This window comes from Bactrocera neohumeralis, unplaced genomic scaffold (assembly GCF_024586455.1).
Source record: "Bactrocera neohumeralis isolate Rockhampton unplaced genomic scaffold, APGP_CSIRO_Bneo_wtdbg2-racon-allhic-juicebox.fasta_v2 cluster11, whole genome shotgun sequence".
Classification (NCBI taxonomy): domain Eukaryota; kingdom Metazoa; phylum Arthropoda; class Insecta; order Diptera; family Tephritidae; genus Bactrocera; species Bactrocera neohumeralis.
The window spans coordinates 13872797-13896510 of record NW_026089624.1 but is presented as its reverse complement, the minus strand read 5'-3'; the positions used below and the strand labels follow the sequence as shown (position 1 = coordinate 13896510).

Genomic DNA, 23714 nt, shown 5'->3' with positions numbered 1-23714 from the left:
GAGATGCTGCATTACCATTACGAAGTAATTTAATGCGCCCGTTTCCCGAAGCAAATCTAACACACACGAAACCTATTTTCAATTATCGACTCTCACGCGCTCGTAGAGTCATAGAAATTCCTGCTCGGTGGAGAATTCTGAAAACAACAATTGAACGTAATCCAAAAAATTGTGTAGGCTTGCATAGCCTTACACAACTTTATAATGCTGAACGATCACAATCACTGGTGTTGTCCGGAGAACTATGTAGATCGAGTGGAAGGACATACCATTGTTCATGTCGATGATTGGCGTCGCGAAAATGATAATAACTCTTTACGACCAATGCGAACTTCGGTGCGTAGAGGTCCTTCAAACGCGATTAACTTACGGGAAAGACTTGCTAACTGTTTTATCAATGAAGGATCTGTACCATTCCAGAACAATTTAGACGTTATTACAGGAGGACCTTTTACCTTTTTTTTACTTCATGAATTCATTTATTTCATTTTTTTTTAATTCAAAACAAAAACATATAAATAAAACTTTAATAATAATTTAAAAATAACTAATTCATAACTCTATTAAATCAAATTTTACATCTACGGCTCCTGTTGCACTTCAAATGCAGCTTACATCATTTTGTGCATTGCCCTGGATTGTTTCTCTTCACTCTGTTTGCTTAAAATGGAAATTATCAAACTACTGAAGGACTGTATAGCCGGGTTTGCGGTTTGTTGTGGTTGGGTTTCCTGGATGGATGACCATCTAATTTTAAACAACTCATTGGCTTCGATCATTTTTTGGACAACCTCGCTGGTAGATGGCCCCCGTTTTCTACCCTTTTGGGTGGACACTTGCGTAGAGCAGGACGGTGAAGGCTGCGAGGTTGTGGTGGAAGGAGTTGAGAAAGGAGGCGATGGTGACTGGCTTAATGGCGACAAGGGCCATAATGGTGATGACATTTGCACCTCGTGCGCATGTTCTTGTGGCAGCAATTGAGCTGCGTCAGCTGGTGATTGCGATTCACCCTGATCAGCGACAGCGGGTAGCACTTGAGTCACGGTTTCACAAATATTATGCGATCATCTAACCCTGTAAATTTAAGTTCTTATTACAAATGTAACTAAATACAAGTATGTATATTCAATTAATATACTAAAACTTACGGTCGTGGTACAATATGTGGTCAAGAACTTTATAGAATCATCAAATGCCACTACTTAATAAATTCCAATTCGCTGCCTGAGGGGGCGTTAGCTCCCTCCCGTATCGATCCCGAAGTGCTAGCCATCTACGCTGACACATTTCTTCTTTATAAATATAATTATTTGTTATTAACAATATAAACAATTGTAAATAACAAAGCAACTTACCACTTGCGTTTATTTTTTTCCCGATTTCCTGCCACAAAGCATCTATCCGGGACTGCAGCTTGTAGTATGGACTATTTTTGTTGTATGGCTTATTTTTAGCTTCAATAAGAGCTATTAATTTCTCGTCATCCATTGTAGTTCTCGCCTCATTTTCTTTTTTGAATAGATATTTCGAATAAAATTTTGATTTAATCTTTGTTTTAATGGCGCTTGTTTACATTTGAACAATGTTGCCATTGCTCAATAGTTTTGTACACATCTAACTTTTCAATTACAATTTAATATAAAATATCAAAACTGAAAACAAAATGTTAAAAATAGTTTATGTATTTATAAATAATAGCTTTCGACTCTGATTTTGAGTTAATTTAAGAAAATTTCAAACATATTGATGACAATTTTTATAATTACTACAGTAAATCGAGACTGGCAACTCTGCATTGTAAGAGAGCAATCTGCTGACACGTTTTTACGGGAAAAATCCAAATACCGTAGAAGTACCGTATCCTACGGTAAAGCGGGCGGTAGAAGCGGTGTTAACAGATCATTTACATTGCGCTCTCATAAGATAGGTCGTATCAGCTGATTCGGGCTGCGGTTTTGCGGAATTCGTTGATTCAGCTATTACTGTATTGAATAGTTAATAATTAATGTATGGCTTAGCCACAACAAAGCGTGAACTGGGTCCTCTAGTATACGTATATTTTTTTCATAAAATATAATTTTCTTAATATCAAATTTAAAATAGTATGTATGTCCAAACCATTTCAAAAGTTTATATAAACAAAAATCAGTAGAAAAATTTGAAAATTTGTAGCTAGTAGCTAGTAGGTTTTAGATTATATTACGTTATTATATACGAAACAAATATTGTGATGAAAATAAAATAATCGGTATGATATACATAGGTAAATAAGTACTAACTTTTGATGTATTCTTAATCAAAAGGAAAAAGCAGTGTTTCAAATAAAATATTTTTGACTAGAGTTTTCTCCGAGTTGCCGATGAAAGGCAAAATGTATTATGAGTGATATACATATGTATGAGCACATATGCAAACATTTATTTCTCTATACTAGAATATAACGCGCTGTTTTGTGTACCTCTTATTACTAAATTTTATATTTAAAACTTCCCAATTTGAAATCTTAATATAAATTTAAAAAATAAGCTGATATAAGGCAAAATGTATGTTCATGTGATAGTATTTAATTATTTTGAATAAATGTTTTTAAGTCGATAACGCTGCATAGCAGACGCTGCTATGTTCCAAGCTCTATGTAATCCTATTCTTTATTTCTTTACGAATATTTTAGGTGTAAGTTGAGACGACTCCTTCTTTACGCTGGTCGGCTCTGAACGTACTGCCTCATAGGAGCGAACGTCAACCCTCGCCTTGGCTTCGTCACTGAGATAACCTTGTGACCATAAAAAGCGACTACCTTTCCAGGGCACGGATAGGGGCTCTGTGTGGGGACCTATGGACAAAAAAAGACAACAACAAAATATAAATGCAGACGGAAGAGGGGTGAAGGGATGTCGAAACCGACACCCAGATCTATCCCAGACGGGACTGCCGTTCCTGTGACAACGAAAGTGTCGCTGGGTAACTGCAGCAATATGACCAAGACCCCAGTAGGAGTCTCCTCATCAGGCAGTAGGATGGGGAAAGCAGGCGTAAAGCTGCCGGCAAGAGAAGTAGTGAAGGGTGGAGCCTTCATACGCGGCGGAATCGCCAGCACTAGCAGAGGAACCTCTGCTTGAATTATGAAAGGATCTGCTTGAATTATGAAAGGATCCTGAAGGTGATCAAAGGAAACCCTGGGCCACCCCCAAAAATTGTGAGCGCCGGCGGGCACCATGGGCTGCATAAGCTAACGAGATGTGCCGATGAAAGATCGGATCTATTGCATAAGGAGACAGTCTCATAGAAAACGACCCGGATCTTTCAGACGTGGCGGGTTTTGGAAGGCGGTTCGTCAATCGGTGACTCCGTCTTCAGCCTCGAACAATTGTTTGAAGAGATCTGGGTCGACCACGACATGGGTGCTGAACTAGCGCTTCTGGAGGAGAGTCTGGAGGATGCAATTCTTCCAGAATAATCTTCAACATGCGAAGGCGACCTCCGCTAACTTACTGTTTCGTCTGGAACAAGACGGAGCCGATGTCGTCGTGATCCAGGAACCGTGGATGACTAGTAACGAAATCTCTGGATTGAGGACGAAGAGCCATAAGCTGCTGGCGACCAAGGATGCAGGTAGAAACTCAGCCTGTATGTTGGTCAGAAATGAATTAACGGTGTTTCTTTTACCTAATTTCAGCAACGCTGGCGTAGTGACAGCAAAACTTGAGTGGAACGCAGGAGATATCTGGCTAATGGAGAGCTCCTGTCCACTGAAAACACCGAAGGGCAGAGGGAAACCTCTCTGGTGGACTATGGAACTCTCGGATATTAGGGCGTCCTGCAGACGTTTATCTAACAGGGCCCTTAGGAGTGGGTTAACTGACGACTGGGTGTTGTAAATTACAGGACTTGCAATATACAAGTCCGAGTTAAGAAAGGCTAAGAGAACCTCGTGGAAGAGCGGACAGCATCATACCAGCTGTTAAGGTGTTATGCAGCTGGTTGGCACCTATCTATGCGAACTGCATCAGATTAGCTTACATCCTGGGGCTTGGAAACGAGTCAGAGTTACGTTCATCCCGAAGGTTGGTAAGGACACCCATTAGATTAGATTAGATTGATAAATGAGGAATGCACCTCGACCTTAGGTCTATTGTGCCCTCTCCTAACTCACAAGGACTCACTTAGCCCCAGCACATTGATGAAGTCCAATATTCTACCGGGTGCTAGTGAGGCGATGCGATCCCTATCCGGAAATATGGATCCAAGGGCCTTAATCCTGCGTCTACAGACAGCTGTGCAGTCGATCAGCAGGTGTTTCGGTGTTTCAGGCTCCATGTCGCAGAACCGGCAGTTAGCGCAAGAGGCTAGGTCCATGTTATATAAATGCCTATTCAGCTTGCAGTGGCCGGTATAAAATGCAACCAGTGGCCTGAGTTTATTCTTGAGGTGGTTAATTATAACTTTAAACCTGCTGAGGTTGTACCCCCCAATTAGCAACTTGGTGTGTCGCATACCGTGTGCTCGTTGCCACTGCTTTTCCATGTCCACTCCTTCTTCCTTGCGGTGTAGCTCCTTTAAGGTATAGGGACCCACCCCAGGAAACTGTTGAGGTCCTACCATTTTGGTGGAGGCTGCGGAGAGGGCGAGCTCATCAGCCAGTTAGTTGCAGGCTATACCTCTGTGACCAGGTACCCAGATTAGGTGCACCTGGTTCCGTTCCGCTAGGCTTTTCAGCCGTTCTCTACACTCCTTCACTAGTACCGATTTGATCTCGTAGGAGGAGAAATTCTCCCATAGCTATGGAGAGCTTGGTGCGTGGACCTGCGATCCCTGCACCGATTCCCTCCGACGTTTTCGAGCCGTCGGGGTACCACCTCAACGTACTATTCCTCAGGTTCAGCTCAAGATTGGAGTCGTTCAATTCATCCTTGCTTCCGAGGGTGACCTTAAACTTCTTCGTGAAGTTAACTGTTTTGGAAATGCTGTCCTTCGGGAGGAGGGCTAATGGTATATTATTTTTCCATCCTCTGGTACGAGATTACCTTGCCTTTGCTACACCCCTCTGCTGTTATTTGCAGAACTGTGTGTTTGGCTACTTGACCGATAACCAAATGAAGCGGTGTAAGTTCGAGGAGGGCCTCCAGTGCTGCCGTTGGACAAGCGCGCATTGCGCCCGTTATGCTGACACAGGCTAGCCGTTGCAGCTTCGATAGTTTGATCCCTGGCCACCGTGGTTATCGGTTGCACAATCATGGTGTACAACCACCTAACGATCGTTGGCTTACAGCCCCAGGATTTTCCCGCCAGCCGATTGCATACCATTAATGCTATTGTTGCTTTGACCAAGGTCAGGTTTACGTGCTGCTTCCACCGCAGAGTAGAATCCAGCGTGCGACCGAGGTATTTGACCTTGTTGGTCATCTCTATCTCTGTACCCCTAAGTGTGAATTCCTGAGACCGGGTAGGGACCTGCGTCTCGTGAACGGGACCACGGTCGTCTTGGAGGGGTTAATATTCAATTCAACCCCACTACACCACCCCTTTGCCAGGTTTAGACCTCTTTGTATTAGGTCGCAGAGAGTGTCCTCAAATTTAGCTTTGGCTATAATTACAATATCGTCCGCGTCTTTTTCGGTCAGTTTAATCATTTTTTGGCAAAATTCCAGGCGAATAGGCAAATCTAGAGGGTTTAACCCGCTTGTTATTTGAACTTTGTAGAGAAACAATTTTAAAAAACAATAACATGATAAATTACCAAAATTAAATTAAATTGCCATGAAGTGAATCAAATCCAGAAATAATACACAAAACGGAGCTTCCCCCAGAACGTGTCAGGTTGGAGCTCCAACGAAAATTTGAAAACAAATTAATATAAAGAAAACTGGCCCCCAAGGTCACCAGACCTGACTGCAGCAGATTTGTTTATGGGGTTATATCAAGGAAGTGATGTACAAAATAAATCCCAGAAACCTGACTGAATTGAAACAGTCCATTAGATCGATAATTGAGGCAAACCAGACTTCAACCCTTCAGACCGCAATGAATAATTTTCTAATTAAGTGTCGCATATGCATGGCTGAACATGGAGGTCATTTAAGGTCCATAATTTTTAAAAATAATTAATTGTATAAAGTTAAATAAAACTTGCTATATGCACAAAAAAAGAAAAATAATAAAAATTTGATTAACAAAAATGTATTACGGTTTGTTTTTGTAGGACGATTCGTGCGCCAACTAATGCGGATATATTCACAAAGTGGTTTAGCGCCAAAAATTAGTGAAATCGGCTCAGACCTCGATCCCATTATGATAATTTGTATAATTTCGTCTCTACTTTCTATTTTCTGCTGCACCCTAACTTCGGTCTTTTTCAATAGATATTTCATATTTATAGTATTAAAATACAAAAACACAAAAATTCTGATTATACGCCAATAACATTATATTAGATATTTATTTGTGATTTTATTATTTTGGAGTCAAGTATAAAGCAATTGTATTAACTTTGGTATACATAGGTACCAACTTATGTAGTTATTTAGAAATAATTATCTATGAATATTTATATGTAATCGAGTAATTGAGTTTAGTAGTCACTCACAGAGATATCTAAGAAATTATCTAATATATCTTCCCGATTGTTATCCATGCTGCGTAGATATTGAAATGCTTCTTCTATGCCGTCAATGTATGGACGTATACTGTCAATAGCCAGTAATTGTTGATTATTTTGCTCTGAATTTATATTGTTCATCCCATTAGTAGTAACTTCTGGCGTCACTATAGTCGCTTCTGGTGTAGCCATAGAGGGAGTAAGTGTGTATTGTAATCCAGAGGGCTGCAACAGTTGCTCAACGACAACGTTTGGCATTATTGAGTGGGAAATTAAAACGTTATTTTCTTGCTCGACGCTGTTAATGAAAACTGAGGGAACATATTTGCTCGTAGATGCAGAATATGGAATAAATGGTGTAAATGTAGTTGTTGTATTGGTATGAGGATTGGGTTTTGAAGATTTTTCAGATAATACATCTTTATCCGCATATGAGGTTACATTCTGGCATGTGGTTTGTATATCGTCGCCTTTTATGCAGATCTGCAGAAAGATAAATATCTCATCTTAGACTTAGAGCTATATAACTATATAAAAATAAACAATATCCATTACTTTTTGTGGTATTTGATTACATGGAATCGTTTATGTTATAAAAAATAGCACAATCTAAGAAACCAGAACAATAGTTCAGTCTCGGATGAAAAAGGCTACACTCGCGAATAAGTTTGTGATTTCGCTACGAGATGCATTAACTATGCCACTTAATTTTTTTTCTGTATATACGGATCCACGCGGTAAAAGTTAACATATCTGACATTTTTTGTAGAAGTTCCTTTGCAGAACTCTTTCTTCTTGAACATACTGCCTATAATAAAATATCTTCTATATCTTGTATCTCTCACCTTTATACATTTAGGTAAATTAGAAGAAATATAAATAAAATATCTAAACAGATTTCAGACAGGTTTGAGGCTTAATATCCAACTATAGAAGTCTTCTAGCTTCGCAAAGGATTGTTCGTAACAGGTCCAGTTTGATCTACAGATCCTAACCTAATTCAACCTTTTTTCCCTCCAGAAGGTTCCTCGTACGACATTATCAACTGTAAATATTTAAGCCAAGACTTATGCTTTAGCAAGTACATATATTTAATAAATTCATGTACAAGAGAAGTCATATTCATAATAAATTACTCTGGTCTGAAATGAAATCCTGCTTCCAAAGGGTATGGTCTAAATTTGAAGATATCAAAATCTTCCGATTATTTCAACCACGTCTACCTTTTCAATATAATTATCTTTATACCCTGAACGTAATATATCCTAAGATTGCCACGAAGTTTGTAACATCCAGAAGGAAACGACGGAGACTGTAAATATATAATCCGTCTGTCTGTATATACGCGAGCTAGTCCCTTAGTTTTTGTGATATCGATCTGAAATTTTACACATGCTCATTTGTCGGGGCGGCCGATATCGAACCACATACTATAGCATATAGCTGCCATACGATCTTGACGACCGGAAATAAGTGCTTGTATAGGAAAGCTTTTTATTTGACGAAATATTTTCAAGTAATTTTTTCCATAAAAATCTAGTCCTTTTAGATCAAATCCTTATAGCAGATAGCTGTCTTACAAAAGCATAATAATGATTTCATGAAAAATTGTTCCTTATTAAGCAACCCTAATTGGTATTGATGGATATTTATATTATATCAAATAACAGCTAGAAAGAATAAAAAAATGTTGTCCTTTGGATGAAAACCGTTGGCTGGTTACGTTTTTAGATTTTGTTACACATTGCTATGTAGAAATGCGCCTTGGAGGGTATTATAGGTCAGTGAAGCCGAAGCTTTGTCACAGTGTCGCTCAATACATTCGTGTATTATTGGCGTTTCAGTACCACTGAAAAAAGTTACAAACATACAGTTAAAGCAAATAAAAACGCTTTCTAAACGTACATAAATATATCAGCAAATGAAAATTTTTAATGCACGTTTTCAGGTTAGCGAATAAGCCGTAACTTAACAAGCTTAGCTTCATTAGCATGTACCATATATTAGGGTGCCCCATTCAACAATAATGCCTGCATGTAAAATAACGGTGGCAATAACTTACGAAATTCTGCTGTAATTTATGTGTTTTGTCATCAATATAGTCGCCATTAATGAAACAGTTAATAGATCCCGTTGAAGCAGCGAAATCGGAAATGTTACCGTATTTTGCGGTGGGTGCACTAATTATAACTGTACCGAGCTGATATTGTTGTAGCTTACTATTCTGTAGTAATTCAATAGTTTTGGGGCTATTATCATTAGGTACACTATTAATTGCTGCCGAGATTTCTTCCGCCATACTTGTAATAAATATTTTATGCTCCTGTTGCGACTGTTGGCAACAGCTGACAACATCGATGTTTTGTTGAATGTCGAGCTCGTCAAGCAACAAATGCCTACCGGTGGCGTGGTCGGTCTCAAGAGAGCTGCTAGAATTGGCTGGACAAACTGTGTGCATTTCGTTAACTTGTTGTTGAGCACAATCACTATAATAGCTTTCAGTTTGTAGTTTTTGTAATTCTTTATATGATGTGTTTATCGGGCTTTGTCGATCAAGCACAACCATAGCTTTTGTTTCCTGTGTAATTTTATTTTTATTTTTGCTTAACGGATATTTTTGCAATTTTTGCGGTTGATGTTGATATTGATGTTGCATTTGTCTAATTTTATGCTGTGCATTTTTTCTGTTCCTTATACGCTTTCTATCACATTTACGAGGATCAACACCCAGTTCCCAGTAACCACCTTTACCTTTTTCAAATTTTTTACGGTCTACTTTACGAAAACATTGATGTAGCGATAAATTATGCCTTATGGAATTCTGAAATACATTGTATTTATAAATTTATAATTATAAATAATTTAGATATGAATGAGAATACATGGGGTATTCCATACCAAATCGACCACTTTTGAACCCGACCTCTTTAGGTTTTGCTGAAACTTATCCATCCTTTCCTACCCTTTGAAAAACATTTTTGAGAATTTTTTCAAAATTTTTTGTCCAACTTCAAAAAAGTTATGAATTTTTCAAAAAAATGTTTTTTTTATTTTCAAATAGCCATAACTTTTGTAGAAATTGACTTTTGGGGACCTCTTTTTAATTTTTGTTTTTGAATGAACTTTTCGAAAAAATACACGAAAAAAATTTAACACGATCAATTATATAAAATAATCGTTTTTTTTAAGTAAAATCCTCATTTTTTTTTGGAAGTTCGCCATTTTTTTTCCTCAAAAAAAACTTCAATTAATTTGACAACTATCCCTGCTAATCCCGGAGTGGGCCGATTTTTTAAATTATTTTTTTTTATTTTTTTTATTTTTGAAAATTTGACAATTTTTTTAAATATATAAAAAAAATTAAAAAAAAAATCGGCCCACTCCGCAATTAGCAGGGATAGTTGTCAAATTAATTGAAGTTTTTTTGAGTAAAAAAAAAAAACAAAAACGTGACGAACTTCCAATAACATTTATTTAAAACAAAATTGCTAAATTTTCAAAAATGAAAAAAATACAAAAAAAAATTAAGAAAATCGGCTCACTCCGGGATTAGCAGGGATAGCATTAATTGAAGTTTTTTTTAGGAAAAAAAAATGGCGAACTTCCAAAAAAAAAGTTACGATTTTACTTAAAAAACCGATTACTTTGTATAATTGATCGTGTTAAATTTTTACATGTATTTTTTTGAAAACTTCAACCAAAACCAAAAATTAAAAAAAGAGGTCCCCAAAAGTCAATTTCTACAAAAGATATTTGAAAATAAAAAAACCATTTTTTTGAAAAATTCATAACTTTTTTGAAGTTGGACAAAAAATTTTGAAAAAATTCTCAAAAATGTTTTTCAAAGGGTAGGAAAGGATGGATAAGTTTCAGCAAAACCTAAAGAGGTCGGGTTCAAAAGTGGTCGATTTGGTATGGAATACCCCATACGAGTATGTATTACTTACATTCCATTTTTTTCTAACCCGAAAATAAGCAAATTTTGTTTCTATCCAAGAACATATTTGCTGCAACGTTACTCGTCCATTTTCCAACATTGCCATACCGATTATATGAGAGTAATTAAATGGCGGCTTTTCTGTTGTGTTCGTTTGATAGTTAGTTGCCGATTTCTGATATTCTACAAATACTCTATAGAAAAGTAAGAATACAAATTTTTGTTAGGAAATCGTGTTTTTACCTAAAAATAAAACGGGCGGTGTGGAACTTTCCGTGTAAAACATCAAAAAACTAGTGCCTGATCGAAGGATTTTTTTGAATACCGGTTTTTTATTAACAATTAACTGTAAGTTTTTCTTCGTAAATCGGCTAGTATAAAAAAAGAAAATGAAAACCTCGATAAGGCACAAGATTAATAAAATTTGTTTTCCGGTTTATTTTAAATGAAGCTCTGAGGATTAGTAATGGTCACCGCAAGGTTGAAACTAGATCGACACAAACAGCCATTACTTTTCTAATATTTTTTTTTAAGTTTTGTCAAGTCAAGTAGAAACTTTATTTAATGATACTACGTGCTTATAAGACAAAATAATTTACTTGCACAAATAAATTATTTAAAATCGTATTTTTTAATTACAACGTCTAAAGAAGCCTTTAGAGATGTCGCTGAAAACCGAGGATGCGGGGTTTAGCGCGTACTTCGCTATTATGCTTGTACACATTTGATTTTTAATTTGGCAATTTTATTTGCGCTTATGGACATGGATTACTCAGATAAACAACAATTTGGTTCAAGCTCTGTAAAACTGAATCGTATGTGCTAAGTATTAAAAAAAAATATTATGAAAAACATAAATACAAAAAGGAAAGATTTTGGCGAATATCACCATTATTATAAAGAGCGTCTTAACGCTAACCGCAAATTGTTTTTGCATATATAATATGTGCGCCGTTTCAGCGGGAGTTGGCGCCCAAAAACACTTTCAAGCTGTTTTCTCGCATTGATCGGCTTTACACTCGGCTGCGGTCAGCTTCCAATTTGCATTGCAATGTACGCATACACTTTTGAAGCTTATTTCTTGCATTCATCAGCTTTGCGCTCGGCTCGGCTTTCAACGTCTAACTATAACTATAAGCGAGTGATAGTGCCGTACTCTTTGGGAATATTTAAGATTCGACAAAATTTAATACTTTGTACGATTTTTGTCATTTTCGCTGCCGAGCTGTTATTTGTTTTAGCTACCCAAGTTTACATACATATACCTTACTGGTTGACTATCCGAAAAGGAGTTCCCAGTTGGTTGAGAAGATGAGAATTATTTAATACGGGTGAATTTGAGTTTATGATTTTTCTGTCTGTCCACGCAAACGGTTTGCGGATGTTGGTTGAGTAGAAGAGCGGAGTAGACACGCCGCATACCCATATTTGAAAGAAACTCAAAGAATTGCACTCAAACTACGCACAGCACTATTTGTTCTCTATGTAGTATCAACTTGTTTTTAGAAACAAAATAGTTATTTTTAGTTTCGAAGAATTAGAAAGCAAATATTTAAATCATACTTTTATAAATTCTGTATCAGATACCTCTTTTGATTGTAACAAAAATACATTATAAATACCTTTTAACTTTTTCCATAAATATTTCATAGCGCTCGATTGGGGTAGCTCGTTTTATTTGTACTTTTAATTGCTGCTGTTGAAACGATTGCATTCCTTTAAACGATTTTCTACATGTCTTTTCAATGGATTTACCAATACAATTTCGTTTAGTTATATTTTTATCAATATCGCTGCTTGAACTATGTTCTTTTTGTTGTTTATCAAATTCATTAAACAGTGTTCCATTGCTGATTGCTGGCACAATATGATCATTATTGAAAACATAATTGGTTTTGTCGTTGGAATTGTCTTTATTCTTAAACAGACTTGTTTTATCATACGCATCTTTTTGTCCTCCACTTTCTTCGTGATTCCATTTTATGTTGTGTCGATTACTCATTTCATCGCCGTTCAAATTTACCTGTTGCATGTCATTTGTCCAGCTAAAATTTTGATTTCGCAACTCCATTAACCAAGATAAGCTGGTAAGGTCACGCTCTTCATCGGAATCATTCATATTACTATTGTTGATTAAAGCCATTATATTATTTCTTTAATATTAAATTTATACAATTATTGCCTATAAAAGACCTGAAACAATATGAGTTTTTTAGATCATTTTCTTTTGGAACTAAGTTTTCAGTTATGTATGATGAAATTATCGCCCGAACTGTGTCGTATGTTACTTGTTATAATATTCATTGGTACTCATACGACTCAGAGCACAGTATGGACCTATCTTCCAATTTTAGAGATATGGTCATAATAATAACATGAGATAATATTGTAATTACGCGATATGTAAACAAATGCATTTAAATTCCGATTTTTATACCTTCAACATGTTGCAGAGGGAATAATAAATTCATTCATCTAAGGGCTGTTACTTTTCAAACTACTGAAAGTTTGATAACTGTCTAGCTTAAAACGCCATAGGCATTAAAAGTAACCATGAGAATAAAAGAGAGAATGGATATTTCACACCAATACTTAGCGTCAAAATTTAGTGAAATCGGTGCTTGATTTTGCCGACGAAACGTAATTTCAAGATTTTTTGTAATTTTCTTATCAGTCGTTACTAGCTCAAGAAATTTTTGTTAAAACTGTGTACTTCCCAATTTGATTCGGACGTTTTTCTATGGTTAGTTATACAACTTTTAGTCATTGTCAACCTCATTTCAACACTGTATCAAGAATAGAGAGAAATGTTCCCACTAGGTGTAAATGGGTATCCCTTTAGTAATTTGGTAAATATGTATATTAGACCGTTTACAAAACGGGGTCACCATGACCACTCAAACCTTTTTAAACCGAAATGTTCCTCGAAATAATAATTCAATGAGGTAGCTTAGTGTGGGCTTCCCCATTCGCAATACCAATCTATTCAGACCGCCAAAACAATAATGCTATTATTTTGCTTTGTTATAATAGTCCAGTCATTATAGTAAGTTCACCTCGGGATTCGATATACCCATTTATATGTCTGTAAATACTTGTATATGGACACCCTAAAGGTGTCTCAAAACCTACATATGGTAGGTATATCCGAGATTCTTACCTAATTTAAGCTTAAATGACTGGACTTTAATGGCTCCTTTACAATCTGCCAAAGGCAACACATTGGAAATGTGTTTTACCATAAATCTCTTGGTATTTTACAAACATGAGTATTAGAGTGATTCAAAAAAAAAAAATTTTTTTTTTCGTTTCGTACTCGGAAAAATAGGTTCCTAGACACCTCTAAGAAAGCCTCTCCAAACATGAGTTTTTAATTGTAACGGGAAGGTCCTCCTATATACAGTTTTCGATTTTTCTTATTATCAGATAGAAAAATGTATATCTCTCTTCCAACTACTTGAAAAAATATCTTGTTCCTTAGATTTTGTAGGAAATTGAATGCTCTACCAAAAAGGTCTATTATGATTTTTTCGCAAACCCAAACGTTTAAAAGATATTAACAGTTAAAGTTTGATTATTTTTGGGAAAAATTTTTATTTCTTATGAATTTTATAACTCAGTGAAAAAAAAATTATTAAGAATGGTGAAACTCATAGTTTTCTAGGAAATTTACTGCTCTATAAAAATGGTCTCCTATGATTTTTCGATTAAGGTAAGCGTTTACGAGATATTCATCGTCAAACATCAATGCATATTAAGGTGGATCAAAAAATAATTTTTTTTCGTTTAATACTCTGAAAAATAGGTTCCTAGACACCTCTAAGAAAGCCTCCCCAAAAACGTTATTCATAATGACTTTTTTTCATTGAGTTATAAAATTCATAAGAAATAAAAAATTTTCCCAAAAATATCAAACTTCAACCGTTAATATCTTTTAAACGGTTGGGTTTACGAAAAAATCATAGCAGATATTTTTTGTAGAGCATTCAATTTCCTACAAAATCTACGGAACAAGATATTTTTTCAAGTAGTTGGAAGCGAGATATAAATTTTTCTATCTGATAATAAGAAAAAATAGAAAACTGTATGTTACAATTAAAAACTCATGTTTGGAGAGGCTTTCTTAGAGGTGTTTAGGAACCTATTTTTCCGAGTACGAAACGAAAAAAAATTTTTTTTGAGTCACTCTAATGAGTATATTTTCCGAGTCAATTTTTCAAATTTTGTTCTTTAATTAATGACGAATATGTTTTTGCTCTTTTCTTGAGTTCATATGCATTAAAAACCATACTAATCAAACATAAAACGCGTGTTTATTTTCTACCGGGTTCTGTGGTAAGTACACACATTACACCATTCCGATATTTGTTTGTGTGTTTATCAGTAACTACCCAGAAATTGTGTTACAAACGACAGCACCAATTGGATTACTGCAAACGAGTCGCTTTCAGATTGGTAGTAAAATATATCAATGTCAGGATTGCGCTTATATTGTAGCTACGCCTACAATTATTAAATAATCAGTTAAATGTGTTAAACAGGGCCAAACACATTTCATGTTTCATTTCAAAAAGCGCATGCGTTATTTCAGATACATGGTCGTTGCTTCAAACAAAAACCAAAAGGAAGGGCTAAGTTCGGGTGCAACAGAACATTTTATACTATTATTACAACACGATTTTCATAATGCATTGAGATAAATCAAATATTGGCTGATTCATCCAGCATAAAGTCACCATTTTTTTTTGAGTCAAAAGGTGCCCTAGTTTAAGGGAATTATTACTACAAAATTTTATTCCGTTATATTAATTACTTCATAATTTGTGTACTGGAAAGGGAAAGAATCAAATGGAATTTAAAATTGTGTTACATGGGAAGTAGGCGTCATTGTAGTCCGATTTTGCTTGTTTTCACACTGTAATATAGGAATGTTAGAAAAATGATACGTAATAAATTTAGTCTAAATCGGTAGGTTGGGTCCCGAGATATGTGATTTTACCATAAAGTGGGCCGTGCCACGCCCATTGTCCAATTTTCACTCTAGCTTTCATAAAGCCTTCTTATACCATCTCGGCGGTAAAATTCAATGTCTCTGCCGTAATTAGTTATGGATTTATTGCGCTTTTAGTAGTTTCGTACAGTACCGTTATATGAAGAGTGAGCAGGGTTATCTTCCGATTTCATCCATTTTCACAATGTAGGATATACTTATAATATTCGAGCTTAGAAAATTCCGTTGTTGATGCTTTAGTGGTTTATTAGATAAGTACATTAAACATTTTAGACGGCGTGGCCACGCCCACTTTTTCAAAATTGTTTACACTTAGGTGCCCCTTGCTACTTCGATCCCCTGTGCCAAATTACAATTTTATATCTACATATATCTATCTCGATTAGTTTTAGGTGATACATACAACAGATAGGTGAACAAAACTATAATACTCTGTAGCAACTGCTTGCAAAATTATAAAAATATATCCGTTATAACGCGGGTAAATTGATATAATATGACAATGTAATTATCCTTCTATTTATTTGCATTTGCATGTTGAGTATACATATATACGCAAGAGTAGGCAGTGGCGTAGCAGGTGCCAAAAGAGCGTGAACAATTGCATGCGTACATACTCGTAATATTTATTTATAGGTAAATAAATCTACACAACACTAACGAACACCGTAAAATTACTTGGACTTCTTCCAGAAATGAAACAAATCCACTTAGAAGACATACATATTAAATTTCAAAATCATAAAATTATTCTTTGTCTATTTGGCAAGCAAAAACAGGGGTATATTTTATACAAAAAAACTAGTGTTTGATTGTAACATTTGAACATTGTACTATCTTAACATTTATTACATTCTATACAGTTCGTGACTAACTAATACTGCGGTTAATACTAGTTGAAATGTAGTTTACAACTAGTTGATTTCACTGCATTATCTAAAAAAATGAAAAATTGCGGCACACTTTGCCATTATCGAAAGCATAGGAGGAGGCATCAGAGGAAAAATTGTATAATAATCGTAAAAGTAAGTAAGGAAGGCCTAAGTTCGGGAGTAGTCGAACATTTCATGCTTTTGCACATTTCAGGAATGAAAGTCGGCGGAATTCCTAGATGCTGACAAAACTTTATACAAGTATCTATAAAGTATATTTGTATATTAAAAATATAATATGTTGCAAAAGATTAAACTTACGCTATTCGATGAAATCGTGAATAAATTAACGAAATAATAGTATAAATTATTATACTATGTATATGTAGAAACAATAGCCATTGACATAGGCTTAGTTTTTTTGCTATATTTTAGTTCTGGTCATTTTATCGGATATATTGTGGACAGAGAAAGGGTCGTGCTGATTGCAATAATTTTGACATTACTCAGGTATACTCGAGAATAAATTTAAAGCAATTTTATATATAAATAATATTTATTGATTGACATATTCGGCATAAAACATGTTAGAATAACGAACATCATAATAAAATGCCCTCAGAGTTTCATTAAGGTCAGCCGGGTGTTCCAAAATCCTAATATTAGTTATACCGGGGCTAGGTCAAGTTTTCGCCCAATTCTATTCATTTTAGGGACAAAGATACACTGCTTTGAGTAAAACACGCTCCATAAATTGTATTAAGATAACTCACATATTGCCCAATAAATGGGGTATAAACACACCCGGAAGTGTGAAAATCTTTATTTTAGGTAACTTAGGGAGGCTAATGGAAGTATTGATCCGATTCAACCCAATTTTGACACACTAACATAATATTATCAGTAAAGAATATGAATTAAATTATATATAGAATATTATACATTGACCGATATTTTTGGTCAAAAGTCAACTGTAGGTACTGGGGTCCCGATATTTCGTACCCAGAGGCTTGAACAATTTTGGTTCGATTTGGACAATTTTTGATCATAAGATGGCAAACTTAAATATATTTATTCGTGCAAAATTTTGTCGTTATATTAATTCCTCCTTGATAAGTATATCGAATAGTGAAAGAATCAAAAATAATTTAAAATTGTGATATATGAGAAGTAGGCGTCGTTGTAGTTCGATTACACCTATTTTCGCACTGTGATATAGGAATGTCGTAAATTTCATTTGGTTAAAATCGGTCGAGCGGGTAACGAGATATATGATTTTACCTAATAGCTCGTATAAAGCTTTTTATACCATATCGGGCGTAAAATTTAATGTCTTTGGCGCATTTAGTTATTGATTTATCGCGATTTTAGTAATGTGTAACATTACCAATATATGGCGAGTGGGCGGTGCCGATTTCATCTATTTTCACACTGCCGATAATAAATCTTATAAGAAATGTTCTGAGCGAATTTGGCTATTGTAGCTTTAGTGGTCTAAGAGATATATTCCTTAAACCTATAAGAGGGCGGGGCCGCTAACACTTTTTCAAAATTTTTTTTATTGTAATTTTTCAAATTACAGTTCTATATCTTATTTTTGTGCTTCGTTATGGAAATTTATAGGTTTTCATTAATGACGTTTTATAGGCGTGGCAGTAGTAAAATTACGTCCATCTTCGAACTTCTTCCTATTTTGTCAAGGAACATGTGTAAAAAGTTTTATCAAGATATCTTAAAGTTTACTCAAGTTACAGCTTGCACGGGCTGAAATTTCAACTCCTCTCTTCATCCTAATCAGCAGCAACATTATTGGACAAAATCCGTTCCAAGAGTATACAAATAAGGAACAAACTGTCATAATCCCTTTTACAATTATTTAGTTTAACGATATTTAGTAAGTCAACATTTTTAATGAAATGACATTAAAAGCACTTTTATACAATTATACAAACATGTATACATATACATAATTGTTGTACGGCGTTTACATATAGAAGACATGTGCTGCATCAACGCAGGTGCAGTTAATACACCACACCCATGTCCTGAAAAGAATAAATGTACTGCTTTCGTCAAAGGCTCTTATTAAACCATTTTTTCGATTTGAAAACGAAACAGGTGTAAAATGTGAGCTTAGCCATACCACTCCATTCTTAACCCAACGACATTATGGTTAATAAGATTTTATTTTTATATAAAAGAAATCGTCAGTTTCGAGGAGAATACATTAATTATTTTAGTTTTTTTGTTCTATGGTAAAAATGATTATTCTATCTGTAAAAGGAATTTTTTACATTGCAAAACATTAAAAATGAGCTGAATTGGACAACATTGTTTGGAAAATAATTTCTATGGAATATTAATTATGATTTTATCAATGACATAATTTTAATATGAACAGTACACAATCAGGTCGTGTAAGAACGTTGTTAATCACTTCATCTCATTGCAGCTACATAAGTACTACATGTACATACATATATACATGTATGTATATTGGCGATTATTCAAATGAGTTTAAACCTTGATATATTATAAATGCCATCAACGTTTTTATTTGATTATTTAGAATTATATGCAAAAAACTTTATAAAGTATAATTGAGTTCTTAAATGATTCTTTCATATTGACATAATCCTACAAATTTTCCATAAAATATTATATATGAAATTATGTAAAGTATTTGAGACTACATCAAGTCAAAGCGAAAAATCTGAATGATACTAGGTAGTACTAGTTATAAGAGTTAGTGCAACATGATTAGTTTTGACATTTCGTTCTTATATGGGATCTATGCTTATATATGGATATAGTGTGAAAGTACCTGAACTAATTTGCAACTAGCTCGGAAATTTCGAAAGAAAATCCGAACTGAAGTAAATGTAATAATTGAATAAATGCATCGTTTTAATTTAATTTTGTTAGCCAATTATTGTGTTACGTAAAATATGTTTGTAATAATTCACTAAAAAGTAAAATTGAAAATTAAACACTTCGTGAAATAATTATTGGATTTTTTTTACTTGGATTTTAGCGAAATTATTAAACTTTGCGAAACAGTCTTTTGGTAAATGCGTTAGACACCAAATTATAAAACAGAGTCACTTGAAAATTTCCAAAAAAATAAGTTGAAGCACGACGCAGATCTTATAAAATAAAAACGTGTACTGTCTATGACCAGCCGTGGTATACTATCTTTCGGCCAACGGCTAGTAACGGCTAGTAAAGAACTAGCAAAGGGTGGTCAGGAAAGTTCTCTTCTCTAACCATTAACTCACATTAAGTATTCAAAAAGCGGGTTGAAAGGAAACTTATCATTTTATGTATGTATGAATATAAATACATATGCTCATGCAAACATATGCGTGTACATGTACATAAAGTAGCTTTCCCCTTTTAATAGGTGTCCTTTAACTGACACCAATCGTTTTTTTATTCGCTCGGTCTTTCGGGTGTTTTGAACTTGTCGCAACTATATAAAACAAATAACTAATAAAAAAATAATGGGTATGCAAGTGAAATTTGATGACCGTTGAGGGAGGTTCTCATGTTCAAAAATATATTTATTTGATCAATCGAATTTACACTGTTTCAAAACAGTTATCTACAAACAATAATACGCTTTATGAAGATTGTAGTTTGTTTGGTTATAGTATGTATGTACAAGCATTAGCACATAGTACATAGGTAGTTAGTTTAGACTTTAGGAGTTCGGTGGCTTTCAAGTCTTCAAAAAAGAGCTTTTTACTAATTGTTTTCCAATATACACAATCATATATTTAATTTAAGCAATTTAGCAGACATACATATTTAAAAAGTACATGTAAACTTTTCACTTAACAATTCCGAAAACTTATTCATCGCTGCCTCATCTTTCTTGACGTCTAAAAAGTGCTTTTGTCATGGACAGCATGATTCATTATTGATTCACCTAAAATCAAAATTACATGGAGAAAAAATGGGGAAAAAATTAAATTTGAATTTTAAAAAAACTTTTTTTACAAAATTTTCGTAATGTGTTTTCGAAAAAATTAGTTAAAATTTGAATAAAATCTCTTCATAACTTTTCGAGGAATCGTAATCACCGAAATAAAAAATCGAGTTGTATAAAAAACGTGTTTAAACGAGAATTCTGCTCAGACGAGGTTTGATATCTACTTTTTAGAATTTTATTCAAATGGATTTGAAATTTTGGACTTATTGTAAAAGATACAAAGTTTAAAAAATTTGTTGTTTTGAAAATTCCAAACCCGACCAACGCTTTAATAAGTTTCAGAAACTATTGCATGTTCCATGAGAGTTGTCACATTTGTTTGATAATATAATATTTGAATAAATAGATTCGAAACAAAACACTATTTTTTTCAATTATTTAATAAATTAAAAAAATACGAGGCATGTGTGAAAAAAATGTAATTATATAGTCATATACCAATACTCCCACTACCAACAACATACACTTCCTTCTTCATTCTTTCTTTACCTGTCTTACTTATCCTCTCATACGTCTTTTTCTCATTTCATAATTTCCATACTTGCTAATTGATCTTTCCTTAAACTAAATTCTCTCTTTCTCTTAAATAATAATAACAACAATAAACATTTGCACTCATTAGTTTTAAGCTCACATACATTATGTTAACTTCCTAGCTGTAAGGATTATAAATTGTAATTAATTAATAAAGTTACATTCGAAAAGAACGGACTTGTTATTGGCGTAGTCGGACGCGAACTTAAAACGCTAGAAAATTAAAAAGTTAAATTTTTATTTTTATGTAAAGTAGTTAAATACTTAAAAAAAAAGAAAAAAAAACGAGATTTTCAGTGCGAAAAGTGCTATGAATAATAAAAAAATACACACATAAAATTTAAAAATAAACAAGCCAACAGAGTTGCAATTGTTTTATAATTTTTGTTGCAAAAAAAAAATCAAAAAAAAATAATAATAACAATAATAAAAATAAACAAGTAAGGAAGGGCTAAGTTCGGGTGTCACCGAACATTTTATACTCTCGCATGATAAAGTGATAATCGAGATTTCATTATACGCCATTTACATATTTTTCAAATACCGTATTTTTGTAAAGTTTTATGCCGCGATCATCATTGGTTCCTAAAGTACATATGTACTCGTATTATACAGAAAAGGCATCAGATGGAATTCAAAATAGCGTTATATTGGAAGAGGGCGTGGTTGTGAACCGATTTCACTCATATTTCGTACATGTCATCAGGGTGTTAAGAAAATATTATATACCGAATTTCATTGAAATCGGTCTAGCAGTTCCTGAGATATGGTTTTTGGTTCATAAGTGGGTGAGGCCACGCCCATTTTCAATTTTTAAAAAAAGCCTGGGTGCAGCTTCCTTCTGCAATTTCTTCCGTAAAATTTAGTGTTTCTGACGTTTTTTGTTAGTCGGTTAACGCACTTTTAGTGATTTTCAACATAACCTTTGTATGGGAGGTGGGCGTGGTTATTATCCGATTTCTTCCATTTTTGAACTGTATATGGAAATGCCTGAAGAAAACGACTCTATAGAGTTTGGTTGACATAGCTATAGTAGTTTCCGAGATATGTACAAAAAACTTAGTAGGGGGCGGGGCCACGCCCACTTTTCCAAAAAAACTGCGTCCAAATATGCCCCTCCCTAATGCGATCCTCTGTGCCAAATTTCACTTTAATATCTTTAGTTATGGCTTAGTTATGACACTTTATAGGTTTTCGGTTTCCGCCATTTTGTGGGCGTGGCAGTGGGCCGATTTTGCCCATCTTCGAACTTAACCTTCTTATGGAGCCAAGGAATACGTGTACCAAGTTTCATCATGACATCTCAATTTTTACTCAAGTTACAGCTTGCACGGACGGACGGACAGACGGACGGACGGACAGACAGACATCCGGATTTCGACTCTACTCGTCACCCTGATCACTTAGGTATATATAACCCTATATCTGACTCTTTTAGTTTTAGGACTTACAAACAACCGTTATGTGAACAAAACTATAATACTCTCTTTGGCAACTTTGTTGCGAGAGTATAAAAAATGTGAAGACTTTTAAAGAACACCTCAATTTATACAAATTATAAACATTTCTGAATACTCAAAGTGCGTAAAAGCAACAAAAATAGAGATATTTAACGAAATTAAATAAACAGTGAAGTTAATTTATTATATTACAAAAAAATAAGTAAAAAAATAATTATAAAAGTTAAGGTCACCTTCAAATTGTATAAAGGTCACCTCAAGGACAAGTGAAAGAAGTTATGCGATAGCGGTTCCAATAAGGAAAAAAATTAAAAACATTTATATCAAGGATACTTGAAAGAAGTGAAGTGAAGCGAAAGCGGTTCTAATAAGAAAAATTTTACAACCACATTTTCTCTTTGGGGAATAGCTAGAAGGTCACCTTGAAGAAGGAAAAAAGCCGTTTTGGACAGACCAGAACATTCGACTACAAAAAACATCATTACTACAGGTATTTATAAAAACAACATTTCAACAACAAAATTGCATATCCAACTGCAACAACTAAACGCCAACAAGAAGAAGAAAAAGCAGATGTAATATAGATACTGCAACAACACTGCACCGGAGTACTTTTGATAACACTGTACAAAAACTCACAGTCAAAATGGACAACTTAGATATTAATACTAAATTTAAACTTATTTCTACAAATCTATCTAGCATACTACCATATTATGGCAATGAAAATTCTTTGTTAGGGTTTATAGAACGAATTGATTCTATGATCCCTATTTTAGAGTCTTTCCCAGTAGATTTTAAAATTTTACTAATGGGAAATATAAAAGATAAAATCGTTGGCAATGCAAGACAATCATTACTAATCAATGGTAATGTTGATACTTGGCCTTTGATTAAAAAAGTATTAATTAATAACCACGGAGAAAAAAATTCGGTTGATGAATTAATCGATAAAATAAGGTCTTGTCGTTGCGATTCAACAATAGAAAATTTTTATAATAAACTTAATATTTTACTATGTCGTTTAAATAATGCATTATATTTTAGTGAAAATAAGATAAATGGAATTAATTGTGAAAGTAATGGTAGAATAGCTCTCAATTCTTTCAAATACGGTTTACCAGAGCCAGTTAAAAGTATAATAGTTAGTCGAAATCCTAAGGATTTAAAAGATGCGTATGATATTATAAAATCAAATGGGTATTTAAAATATAATAATCGATTAAATTTTTGTACTAATTCTAATAAATATGAACAACAAAATAGCAAAATAAATAGATATTCGAATGCAGATCAGTTTTACAACAATAG

The 23714-nt window shown here is 34.2% G+C and overlaps 1 protein-coding gene and 1 long non-coding RNA gene across 5 annotated transcripts; both read right to left on the bottom strand.

Annotated features, from left to right (window-relative positions):
• Positions 1-337: 337 nt before the first annotated feature.
• On the bottom strand, positions 338-1971 carry LOC126766261 (uncharacterized). Its single transcript, XR_007668790.1, has 3 exons — positions 1356-1971; positions 1149-1292; positions 338-1074 (listed from the first exon to the last, which is right to left on the bottom strand). It is a non-coding gene; the product is annotated as an uncharacterized LOC126766261 (long non-coding RNA).
• Positions 1972-6400: 4429 nt separating this feature from the next.
• On the bottom strand, positions 6401-19623 carry LOC126766123 (uncharacterized). 4 transcript variants are annotated; one of them, XM_050483970.1, is made up of 6 exons: positions 19439-19623; positions 19240-19380; positions 12155-12725; positions 10543-10726; positions 8658-9416; positions 6401-7078 (listed from the first exon to the last, which is right to left on the bottom strand). In XM_050483970.1, exons 3-6 carry the CDS (start codon positions 12673-12675, stop codon positions 6569-6571), a joined length of 1974 nt encoding a protein of 657 aa, XP_050339927.1. In that variant the 5' UTR covers positions 12676-12725; positions 19240-19380; positions 19439-19623; the 3' UTR covers positions 6401-6568. The 4 variants fall into 4 exon arrangements, with proteins under 4 accessions (XP_050339927.1, XP_050339930.1, XP_050339926.1 ...); XM_050483973.1 differs by having other exon boundaries at positions 12155-12655; XM_050483969.1 differs by lacking the exon at positions 19240-19380.
• Positions 19624-23714: the final 4091 nt, after the last annotated feature.